The sequence below is a fragment of the Micromys minutus genome (genome assembly GCF_963924665.1).
Source record: "Micromys minutus genome assembly, chromosome: 16".
NCBI lineage: Eukaryota > Metazoa > Chordata > Mammalia > Rodentia > Muridae > Micromys > Micromys minutus.
Genome location: NC_137985.1, coordinates 51127747 through 51140765, shown reverse-complemented (window position 1 = coordinate 51140765; position 13019 = coordinate 51127747). Strand labels below are relative to the sequence as shown.

Genomic DNA, 13019 nt, shown 5'->3' with positions numbered 1-13019 from the left:
TTACAGTGTGTTTTTATCCAGTAAGAAAAACATGTTGTGTTCTGCATTCTTGCATAACCATGAAAAACATCTGGTGTAACTTAGCTGAAAATTTCCTGCCAGTGTCACATTTGGGCTCAATGATGAGACATTTTCACCCTGACCTTAAGAGGCAACAGCGTCACGAGTCATTATCACATGGGTTTGGTCGCATACGCATTGGGGACTCACCCAGGGCTATATTCCAGCACACCACCCCTTATAAATGGTCAGGGGCCAGAAAACAGAATTTAGATATTTTAAGGCACGTGGCAAACACTTCTGAGGGCTTGGCAAGGTTCTTCTCAAACTTGAACATAATCCAGGAGGCTTCTTAAAACTGAAATCCCGTCCCTGGAAAGATGGCTCAGTCGGCAAAGTTCTCGTCCTGCAAGTATAAGGACCTGAGTTTGATCCCCAGCACCTAAATGAAGTCTGGCTTGAGGCCAATGTTGGTAATAGCAGTATTGGGGAGACTGAGTCAGACAAGGTCCCTGCTCCACCAGCCTGAGTCAGCAAGCTCCAGGCAAAACTGAGAGACTGTCTCACAAAACAGGAAAGATACCTGAGGTTAACTTCTGACACGTGCGTTTGTGTGTGCGCGTACACACACATACATACACACACACACACAGAGGGGGAAGAGGGAGGGATGGGAGAGGGAGTGAGTGAGAAAGAGAGAGAGAGAGAGAGAGAGAGAGAGAGAGAGAGAGAGAGAGAGAGAGAGAGAGAGACCTCTCATTCTTGGTTTCAGTAAGTCCGAGAACAGCTTGATGAATCTGCTTTTCTAATGAGATCCAAGGTGATGCTAATGTTTCTGGTCTGGGGACCTCATTTGCAGAACCACTTTAAACTTTGTTCAACTAAAGAGAGGACTCAGACTGGTGAAACCTCCCCTTGTGTGTGGCCCCATGCTTTGCTTTGTTAAATGGGTATTTCATTTGGAAATTCGTAATCTCAAATGGGAATTACACTGACCCCACTTAATCAGTACAGATGGAAGTACATTTTGGTACCAACTTAGCAGGAAAAAAGAAGACAGTAAGTATCGGCACCATCTAATAAATTCCAATTTTAGGAATATCTAAGGAAATAATCAGAAAGAAAAGATAGGCAGGGCAACAAGTCATGATGGTATGTCGATTTGTAAAACTAGAAGGAAGCCATCAAGGCTAAAAACTCACACCTGCTAGCATAGCAGTTCTCAGCCTGTGGGTCATGACCCCCCTTTGGGAATGGAATGACCCTTCCTCAGGGGTTGCCTAAGACCATCAAAAACATGAATGTTTGTATTATAATTTATACCGTGTTGAAGTAGCCACAAAGGCAGTTTTATGGTTGAGGTCCCCACATGAGGAAGTACACTAAAGTGTCACAGCAGCAGGTTGAAAACCCCTGATCTAAAGACAAGCCCATTGCCTTTATACTGCCGCGTGAGAGCTTTGGTTTCTTTGAAACACCCAGTTATGTGACTATGTCTTTGTTTTAATCCCAGGTATGGGGTATGGGGCCGCTTCAGACCGTCCACAGCCCGTAACTATGATTTGCCTCGTGCTCTAGGAGGGGCGTGATTTCTGCCAGCTGCAGATGGTTTAATTCTGGGGACACTGGAGAGAGTAGAAATACCAGAGCCTCAAGAGAGGAGAGGCTCTGAAGAAGACAAAGATGAAGAAGAAGAGGAAGATGAGGAGGAGGAGGAGGAGGAGGGAGAGGAGGAGGAGGGGGAGGAGAAGGAAAAGATGGCAGAAGTTGTTGTCCTTGGTTGTGGTGGTGGGGTTTGAAGAAGTTGGAGATATCCTGACATTAAAGATTGGACTCTATGCCCCAATCATCAGGAAGTAGCCTAAGGAGGTCTAAGTCCCCTTTCCCTTCTAACCTTTGTTTCCGTCTTAGTGTGTGTGTGTGTGTGTGGGGGGGGTAGGAAGGGATTAGGATGGAGTAAAGATTGGATGGGTGAGAGATATAAGAACCCAAAAAAGTAGACCAAAAAAAAAAAAAAAAAAATACACCAACACATAGAATCACGCTATTCCTTAAAGCACAAAGGTGGCTATGTATAAGATGCTAGACACATATGAAACATATATATAGACATATATATGGAAATCATGTGCACAAACAACAGTTTATTAATTACAATAATCTCCTATAGTAGAGTATTATGTCACTGTCAAAGGACCTATAGAAAGATTGTAATGACAAGATAAAAAGCCTGTGTGTTTTGCTCAGTGAAGAACCCAGTACAGGCTAGGCAGATGGCCCAGCCACCAAAGTACTTGCCTTTCAAAGTGGAGGGTTTGAGGCCAATCCCCAGAACCCATGAAAACACACCAGGTATGGGACCAGAAGGATGGTTGTGCTGTTAAAGGTTCCAATTGCTCTCCTAAGGGCTCTGAGTATGTTTCCCAGCAGGGAAATGGATGTGGTTTGGTTTACAGTCCTGTAACTCCAATTCTCAGGGTTCTGGCACCCCCTTCTGGTATCCCTAGGTAAATGCAGGCATGTGCACAATTCACCCCCACCACACATAATACATAATTAAAAAGTCTTAAAATGCAAGGTGTGTGTGTTTGCAATGCCAGTGCTGGAGAGATAGGAACAGGGGATCCACAGGTCTCACTACCCACTAGTCTACTTTGCTTGGCAAGGTCCAGGCCAATGAGAGACCGACCTCAAACAGCAAAAGGCATATGGCACCTGAGAAACAACACCGGAGGTTGTTTTCTAGCCTTTGTGGGCATGTGTGCACATGCACACAGATGCACACACAGACTTGCCTGTATAGTAGAACAGCTACATCCCTTGCCCTTGCTACCATACAATATCAGCACTCTGAGATGAGCTTAATGGTTTCTAGACAAAATCTCATCTGTACTCTAAGTACGAACCATCTCTTCCATCCCCAATCTCCTGAAATAATCTCTTTCACCCATAATGGCCATCCTTCTATCTTGCCTCCACAAAGAGGCTGCCTCTCAAGGGATCTCATCCCCCCATGGGTAGGTGATTAGCCAGTGTGCAAGCATCTGACCTAAGTTGAATTCATCGGTGGCTCTTGTAAATTTGGAGTGGTAAACTCACAAGTGTAATTGGCAGCTATTGGGAATGTATACATATAGATATGTAGACCTAGTGAGGACCAGTAGAGGAAGCTACTTCATAAGATCAGGACAATGCAGGCTCAGTAACAATGTAGCAAACACATGGCTTACCGCTCGCACAAAGGGCTCTCCAGTCTTCCAGACAAAGCAAGATAGGGAGAGCCACATGAAATCACTGTAGCCCTGCTCCTTTAGTCTTCCGGTCTTGAGCGGATTCGAATGGATTTCTCTTCCTTGTCATTATCAAAGTAACAGGTCCATTCCTATAACCTTGATTCTTTTCTTATTCCTCTATGTGCATTACTTCTTTTGTTAACAAGAAAATACAACTAAAATGGCAGAAATGAACTTTAGCAAAAACAAAACAAAAAAAAAAATCACAACAAACACAGTGACCGGAGAATCTCCTTTTCGATGCCCCACCCTTCCTCAGACATTTCTATTTCTCACACCCAGCTTCAGAGACTGGGAGGTTTGGCTTGGTTACTTCCTTCAGTTTGGTACAAAGTCCAGGAGACAGATACTTTCAAATTTGGAAGATGTCAAAGCAGAATTATTTTCCTGTGCCAGGCTAAGATGATCCCAACAGCAAAGACCAAAGCGGAATGAAAGACTGGAGCCTGGCCTCCCTATTGAGTTATGGACCCGGAGCCTGGAACGGATGAGTCACGGGCAAATGGAATTGTGAGGGGCTGCTGCCCAACCGAAGTCTAGCATTTGTAGAAATCCCCGTGATGAGCTACAGCTGCTGGCCAGTTATTTGTGACCCTTTGGGGTCACATGATACTTCCTTGGTCCCAGGTTGTGTTGCCGCTCACCACAGACAGTCAGGAATACACCGGATGGGTCATCAGGCCCGGATTGCGGTTCTTTCCTACCGGCAATCAAAGTTTAACTAGAAAATGCTGGAAATTCATCTTTATACTTTCAGTATGTCGGAAGATCTTTGAGGGTAAGGAGTGATTTTTTTTTAAAACCAGGTTTCTGTTTTATTCTCAGTTTATTGAATGAATGAAAGAGTTCATGATGGGTTTGAGCCTAAGAGATGGGTATTTGGAAACAACTCCCCAAGACATGCAGTTTGGGTAATCTGAAATCATGATCTGGAAGCCTGGAATGGTGTTGGAGATAAAATAGTGATGTAATTTAGGCTTTCCAAACGTTTACATGTCCTAAAAGGAAGTGTGTCAAGAAGGAGAAAATTACTGGCATTTTTTAATAAAAGAGGAAATTTAAACCAGAGAGGCTAATCAAGCAGATCTAAGACAGCTGTTGCCCACCAGGGACAGTGATTTGGGTCTAAAATGGTAGAACATGAAGAGAATTGGGGACATTTTTTCTTCTTGAAGCGATTCCAAAACTCACAAGAGAAAACATTCAGGCTAAAAATGTCTTATTGAGTTGGATATAAATTAGCATCTGCAATGAACTCAATTAAAAATATTTTTATTTATTTTATTTGGGTGTATGGAAATGTGCCTGCTTTCTGTATGCTCGGATGCTGGTGGGGGCCAGAAGTGGAGTTTCAGGCATTCGCCAGCTGTTGGACTTGGGTCCAAGGAACCGAACTTGGGGTCTCTGCAAGAACAGCAAGAACTTGCATCTGCTGAGTCATTTTTCCAGGCCCCTCCCTCATAGGCTCAATTAGATTTCACAATTATAGTCTACTGTTGCATCACTGAAGTAAAATACCATATACATTAAAATTACTAACCAAAGGTTTCATGGTAGAAGAATAGGAAGATGAGGGCTAAGATAAGGGGAAAAGAAAGTAGTAATTGGATAGGCTTAGTCTAGGGAGTGGCACTATTAGGAGGTGTGGCCTTGTTGGGGGAGGTGTGGCCTTGTTGGGGGAGGTGTGGCCTTGTTGGAGGAGGTGTGTCACTGTAGAGGTAGGCTTGGAGACTGTCTTAGTTAGGGCTTCCATTGCTGTGAAGACACAACATGACCAAGGCATCTCTTACAAAGAACAACATTTAATTGATGCTGGCTTACAGGTTTAGAGGTTCAGTCCATTATCATAAAGGTGGGAGCATGGCAGCATCCAGGCAGACGTGGGGCTGGAGGACCTAAAAGTTCTACATCTTGGTCCAAAAGCAGACAGAAGGGGGCTAGCAGGAGGGTCTCCAAGCCCAACCCCACAGTGACACATTTCCTCTAACAAGGCCACACCTACTCCAACAAAGCCATACTTTCCTATAGTGGCACTCCCTGGGCCAAGCATATTCAAACCACCACATTAAGAGAATTATGAGAACATCACCTGGAGGAAACAAAGGGCAGGTAGAAGATCTACGATAGTTACCTGAAACAGTTAAACATTTAAAATTTAAGTTATTACCTTTTTTGGTATGTGTACCTACACATGTATGGCATAATGTGAATGTGGAGGTCAGAGGACAACTTGAGGGGCCAGTAATCTCCTTCCTCCTTGTGGGTCCTGGGGGATTGAACTCAGATCATCCAACTTGGTGATGAGTGCCTTTAATGGCTGAGACATCTAACTGTACATAAAATTTTTTTAAGTCTATGAGCTAGGGGGGAATTCTTATGTTGCCGGCCACTAAACATCTCTGTAAGTGTTGGAAACCACCTCACTGAATTTTCTCATAGACAAAACGAATCATTCTGACAGGATGGTTTTTCAAATTTCTCTCGTCTCTGGCCCTTTCAGGGGAGCTGGAAAATGAAAATAACGGATGTATACACAAAAGGAATGGGTCTGCGATTGACAGGGTTTCCTTTAGAAAGCATTAGAAAGATCTAGACTGTCTAGAGCTTTAAAGATGCCAAGCATCTCTATCAGTAACAGGTATTACCTGAGCATCTGATAGACCATATCAAGAAAACACAGTAGTCAGTGACTAGCTGCTCCTTCCCATAGGGAGCTAACAGGGCCATTAGGGGTTGATCCAATTACTCTAGAGAGATCCACTAAACAGGACTTAAGAGTTGCTAGTGTCATTACTGAACTGTTTATGAAGATGGAAGCCTGGGCATTCCAGCAACAGGAAGGCTGTTGTATTAGTCAGGGTTCTATAAGGGACAGACTGATACTCAGTATGTGCCAAAAAGTGATTTATTAGATTGGATTATAGGATGTGGTTTGGGTAGCTCGACAATGGTCATATCACATCTCAGAGAGGCTAAGAATCTGCTAGATTCTCAGTCTGCAAGGCTGGATGTCTCTGCAGTCCCGATCTGGCACTTAAGGCCAGGGGTATTCCTGGAGAGCTGCTTGTCTTCAGACCGTGTTGGAAGCCCAAAGAAGCTTGCTGTTATTGGATAGGAAATTCAGTAAGACAGATAGACTCCTTAGGAAGACAGGTAAGCAGGCAGAAAGCAATGTTTCTATTTTCCATCTCTTTTCACCTGGGCTGCCATCAGTAGGTGCTACTCGCGATGAGGGTGAGCTCTTACTGCTTCAAATGATCTGACCAAGGACATTTCTCAAAGGAGATCCTAATGGCAACCATTTTAGTTGATTATAGATCTAGTCAAACTGGCAGACAGAGGAGCCATCACAGTTGGCTTGCTCAGAGCACTGCAGTCAACAAGTATATCAGAGAGACAACCGCCCTAACCTTCAGCTGCAACAAGCAGGGACTGACTCCCGCATTCTCACGCAGCTCCACACTGCTGACCTGGCTGCCCAGCTCTTCCCCCATGCTTCAGCTCAGCACCATATCTGTGTCTCTGAGCTTCTAGGCTTTTAGCATTCAAACATTGTCTGAAAACGAGTTAGGGAAGAGAGGACAGGCTGAACACAGGCTTCAGAAGCAAAATATATGGGCCAAGGGTTGAGTGTGATTACCACCAATGCTTAAGATGGTAAGTGTTGTGCGTCAGACATTACTCCAAGTAGTTAACACTCTACAGCTCTCGAAAGGCTATGGCGGAGATGCGATACCATCTTTACATTAGGAGGAACCTGGGCACAGGAAGGTAAGGAAACATGTTTCATTATTGGCAGAACCATAACCGAAACCCAGGAGTTGGGCACCAAGTCCATTCTTGTAACCACCATGATTTTGTGTCTTAGCTAACACCCACAAACTCACCCCCACACATAAAGGTACATCTTTTTAAAAAAGATAACACGTAAGTCAGGGATCAGAAGAAACTATATTTGAGTTGATTGATTTAAAAAAAGGGGGGGTGGGTAAGACTTTGATGGTGCCAGAAAATGGGAAAGGAATAGCTCTGGTTAGTGCCTGGAATAGGTGAGCAGTCTCAAAAGAAAAAAATATAGGGGCACCAAAATCTAAGGTCAACATTACATGTGTGAGACCTCTAGGACAGAGGTATTAAACAGACAGGGAAAGGACAAAAATCATACAAGGATGTGTAAGTTGTGTTCATAATTTTGATCCAAAAATTTTATAGAATAAGACTAAAGAAATAAGACCCAGATATGGGAAGCAGGTCAGTATTACAGAAAAAAATATTGTTCTGTTGATTGGAGCTATAATAAGAATTCCAGGCCCTTGAAGAAGTTAACTATTGGATGAGTCTCCTCATGTAAAACAGATGGGTTTGGACTAGTTGAGAAATAAGGTTGCTTTCAGCCCTGTCATTCTATACATGTCTCACAATTCAAAGCCAAAAATGTTAGTTACAGACTACCTGACTTCTTGGCAAACTTTTCTCAGATTTAGAACTAAACATTTCTTCTGCATAGTCATGGAGCCATTGTTTAATTTACATAATGGTAATAGGGCAGAAGCTTGATTGTCAAAGAGGGCTTGGAAGTCTTTAAGAGAGCAAGTAGTGGTAATCAGTGTTTATTGGACGTAGAAAGGTACGCAGTGAGGAAGTTCAGCTCATCAGGAACAAGAACTCGAAGGCAGCTAGCATCAGTCAAAAGAAGCTTAGGCAAGGGAAGAGATTATTAGCAAGATTTGTCTTCAGTAGTAGCTTCTCAGCTTTCGTCCTTAGCCATTTTTTGACATGTCAGCAGTCTTGGAGCTGTCAGCAGGGACTCCAATGTCAGGCGCATTCCGTCCCTCTGCCCGCCGTGGCCTCAGCAAAGCTGGCTTCTCCTTCATTGTCTCCAGGTCGGGCTTTCTCCTTCCTTGCCTCGGCTCAGTGGAAGCGCCGAACTAAACGGGAAGGTTCTGGGTATCTTCTTCCTCCAGCTCTTCCCTGCGATTTTTTCCCCAAGAAAACAGGCAGCCGCAGGCAGGGGGAATCAAACTTCCCGCGGGCAGAGTTGAGGCGGGTGCTAAAGAGGAAAGGACCGGAAGTCAGGGTTGCCATAGGCACCGAGGTGTCCACCCTCTTCCCCATCTTATCCTCCTCCGGATCCTCCCGCTGTTTTCACGCGGCCCGAAAAGAGCCAGAACAAGGAAGTGCTGACGCATCGGGTCCCAAAGATACTCCCGAAGCTAGCCACCCGGACGGCCCACGTATCTGGGGCGAGGACCAGACCGGAAATGGTGGTTTCTATGGTAACCCCTGAACAGGTTGCCTGGGAGATGACCCCTTTTGGTCTCTGAATCTTAGCTGTAGCGTTACCTCGAAGGAGGATCGAACATCCTGGACTGTCTCCTGCCATGATTCCCGGGAAATACCGCTCCGTTTCTGGCCGGGCTGCAAACAACGTGAGTTGGGCCTTCCTGGTTTTTCTTCCTTTCCAATAGTCTTGTTCTCTCTTGACTGGCGTCTTTGTCCTAGGTGATGGGCTGCATTACTGGGACCGGGGCTACTCAAGCTTTTGTTTCATTGAGGCTAAGGGTTTCCTGGGCTAGTCCAAAGCACTCTGAGAGTTTTTGAGTATTGTATGATGGGTGTTTAAAATCTTGCCAAGGATCTGAGCTCCCCAGAAGGTGGAGCTGGTTTGCTAGGCAAACAATGGGATTCCTTTAGTTACCCCCAGCCCCTCTTTCTTTCTTTCTTTTTTTTTTTTTTTTTTCAATCGAGAAAGGAACCTGTTCTTAGACACTCCCACCTCCTTTATTCAAACACTGAGGTGCTGACTGGCAAGAGAAAATGTCAGGGCTCCACAGCCTGAGGTACAAGGTAGGTGAAATTGGTGCCTCCGACATTTTGAAAAATAAATCAATGAAAGCATTTGATTTTTGGACATGATTTCACAAATCTTCAGAAAATGGTTATTTGCCAGAAAAGCAAATCAAGATGGAATATTTGACTGTGTTCCGATTTTTCTAATGTCTTCATACTATGGTCTGTGTGTATTAAGGATACATTTTATAATTCAACTTTTACATTTCAGGTGAACTGTGGACTTCATCTGGTTATTCAAACGTCATCACTTTCTGACAAAAACAAAGTAAGATTGAAGAAGATTTGCATTTAAGTTGAAGATAAGCTGTCAGATACTCTATACAAAGAATTGCATGTTTTACAAATAGATTCTGACTTGGGGGTTAAGTGTATCCATTTTGGTCTTCAATGTAAAGCCGACTTTATCTTCTGCCTACTTTCAGAAAGCCAAAGGATCGGTCTTGTATCAATTTGGGTCATTCCATTACAAGAGCCCCTCCCTTCCCATTTAAACATTTCTGTTGAAGGGATTTCTTTAAAGTGGCTGTGTGACATAATTGAGAAATGCTTTTATTTCTTAGACACAGGTAAAATGATGGAGTCATTATAATGGTGGCATCTCCAGAAAGATAAAATGTGACATTTTAGGAGGATTTCACTTTATGGCCCATTTGGAATAAAACTAGCTGGGTAGTGGAAATGTTGTTACCATGTTTTCATAAGATATTGTTAGATTCTTACCTATTTGTGTGCGTGGGTGTGTTTGTATGTCTGTCTCTGTGTCTCTAGGGAGGCCAGAGGAAGGTGTCAGACCTCCTGGACATGGTGTTACAGGCAGTTTTGAGACACCTGTCCTGGGTACTAGGAGCCAACTCAGGTCCCGTGGAAGACCAGCAGTGGTCTTAACCACTGAGCCCTCTTTCGACACCTAGACCATTTACTTGTAATAGCCTGGCAATTTCCCAAGTCTGGCATTCCATTTGGTTTTTGAGACGAATTTTTTTCTTTCTTTCTCTCCTGCCTCACCTCAGCACTCAGGCAGGCCCACCCCCTCCCTGTGCAAACTGTACACAACACATTTCTTCCTTTTAGTAACGTGCACCTTCTCAATCATCACAGTTCACTTGTTCCCTAAAACGTTGTGGAGTGGATGTCCCTGGAAGGACTCTGTAGTATAAAGGCCAGAGTTTACAGACAGCAGCAGGAAGAGACGAAACGCAGGCTGGAGGAGGTTTGAATGGAAGGGGCCACTAATTAAGAGGCTGCAGCTGATCAGTTACATTCGGATGTGGAAATAGCCAACACTTCCTGTGTGAATGTAATTAAAGTTAGTTACACAAGATCAGATTAAAATACTCCAAACTCTCCACAAATATAATGGGCCTCGCCATTTGATCATCTCCAGTAACAGCTGGATTAATGGCGACTGTATTTTTTATTAGTATCAGGCATAAGGGATTGCATGCAAAACTTTCCCACCTGCCTTCACCAGGTGGGTCCTTTTCTGCCCTTCTGTGGCTTTTAGGAATGCTGTGGCTTTCAACATTCTTTTTGTAGCATCTTCTTCCGTGTGTGTAAACTTGTGTTCATGATGATATAAATGCTGCTGGGATAGGGTGGGTGAGAAGCCTCGTACATCTTTGAAATGGGTTTTTAAGGTTTTAATGGCTAATCATAAGAGGCCATTCTGGTTTGGGCTTTTAAGTTCTGCCACAAAAAATTATTCAAAAGAGTTAATATGTAATTTTATTATACTACAATTTGACATGTGAAGGATTTAAAAAAATTATGAGTTCCACTTAGCTTTTATTTTTGCATTTCTTTTTTATTGAGCAAATAATTCGTTCAGCCATTGTGTTTGTGGCCCATTATATTTGTGGAGAGTTTGGAGTATTTTAATCTGACCTTGTGTAACTAACTTTAATTGTATGTTTAGAAAAATTATACATGCAAATTCCATTGTGGCTCGTTTTAAAGCTTACAACGCAGGGGCATCCACAGATATCAAGACCATCTCCTCGGTTAGATCTAGAACATTCTTCCATCATTCCAGATACACTCTCATCTTCATTAAGCAGCTGCCCCTCTTCCTCACTTATCTTAGTCCTTGGAAACCACAGATATGCTTTCTGTCTATGAGCTTTTCAGCTGTGTGTAGTATAAATGGAATCATATATGTGACCCTTCTGGGGTCATCCTTTTTTAAAAAGCACATTTTATCTGTTATTCTATAATAAAGTTTATTTCTGACTGTTAATTTCTTCCTGTCAATATATTTTCTTAAATACTGTTTTTCAGGTTGAATTCAAGCTTAATAGAGAAACACCATCATTTCCTGGTAGACTGTTACAGCATGACCTGGAGAGAAACTACTCGAGTAGGCAAGGTACTATCAGTTAGCAGAGGGTACATCCACTTTGTCTGAACAGTCTCCTTTAGTATTGTTGTAAAACTAGAACCTAAGAAACCTGAATTACAAAATGACATAGTTCAGTTGGTTACAGAATTGGTTTGATAATTGTTTGAATCAGAATTGGCAATATAGATCTATAACCATAGACAGACAGACAGACAGACACCACATAGTGGATTGTGTCCAATGCATAAACAAACAAACCAAAAACAACAACCCTCCCTTATTTTAGTTTGAAAGTAGGTGGAAAGGAATGTTCTGATCATATATTAGGGATAAAAATAATGGCTAATTAGTAAGATAAGAGGCTATGGGAAGACAAATATTGAAAATAAGAAACTAGTGGACAGTTGGGAATAGTAAGAAACTGTCACATGGTCACAGAGACACAGGCATTGCATCATCAGAATCTTTAATCTTGGAGTGACTCACTTGGGAGTTTGATGAAGACTCAGATTCTTAGTGCATCTTTCTCTTCCCATTGTGACTTTGTAGGTTTGGATTTTGTAGGTTTGGGGTGGTATTTGTGGATGTGATTCACAGTGCCATAGCTGAGTGACAGGTGCGGTGGTGATGTAGTGTGTGGACTGCCGTTGGGCAGATGCCAGGTAATATGATTTGGTTGTACTTCTGAAAGATGTTTTAAAGTCAAAGACTCCTTCAGAACATCCGACTCCTAGTTGAGCTCGTTACTTGTGTGTACTAGTGAGGATCAGTTCCGGGTCCTTGGATATAGCTCTGCCTCCTCAACCTTCTAGGAGCCCCTGCTTCCCTCCGCCCCCACCTCACCCCCATCCGTGCCTTTTGGTTCTGTAGATTTGCTTGCTGTGTCTAGATGTCTGTACAAGAAGACTTGTCAGCAGAGGTTCCTTGGCTCTCCATTTCATTACTGTATGAACCAGAGGCAGCATTGAATAGTTTGAGTATTGATTAGTATGTGATTTGGTTTGGTTTGGTTTTTGTGGTTTTTTTTTTTTTTTTTGTGGAGCATCTCTGAACCCTCCTCTCGGACTCATATACCTTACCGCTCTTTTCTCTTTCTTTCATCCTCCATCCAAGACTATCTGTTCCTGGAATTGATATCCGCTTAACTCTGTTCTGTGGTACAGGAAATCTGTCTCCCCTTGCACTTGGCTCTGCATGCATTTCCAGAGTGTGCCTGTGCTGTCGCCATTGTTCTCAGCGGGAGCCGAGATGTAAACTCTCCCCTAGAGGCTAGTTTATGTCTTCATCGTGAATTACTTTTACATCTTTACATGATAGCATCTTCATTTCCCCTCAGCTGTGAACTTACTTTCTCACAGTTTCTCTAGAATCAGAGTAAGGGAATGCTGTTAACTGGTATTTGTGTGATAAGTGATAGAACATTACTAGATATTTGCTGATGAGGAAAAGTGTGGATGTATTGATTTAGTGAACCCTTGAGGCAGAGTTTTGTATGTAAAACCCTTGACCCATACAACACAAGATAAAAATAAATT

At 43.1% G+C, this 13019-nt stretch overlaps 1 protein-coding gene across 2 annotated transcripts in view; it reads left to right on the top strand.

Moving 5' to 3' along the window:
- The first annotated feature begins 8463 nt into the window (after positions 1-8463).
- LRRC49 (leucine rich repeat containing 49) overlaps positions 8464-13019 on the top strand; it is a 96106-nt gene continuing 91550 nt past the window's right edge. For both annotated transcript variants that reach the window (XM_080930399.1, XM_080930398.1), the window contains exons 1-3: positions 8464-8722; positions 9355-9411; positions 11424-11511. In XM_080930399.1, the coding sequence (XP_080786525.1) occupies positions 8675-8722; positions 9355-9411; positions 11424-11511 (193 nt within the window). In that variant the 5' untranslated portion in view covers positions 8464-8674. The remainder of the gene's footprint in view (positions 8723-9354; positions 9412-11423; positions 11512-13019) is intronic.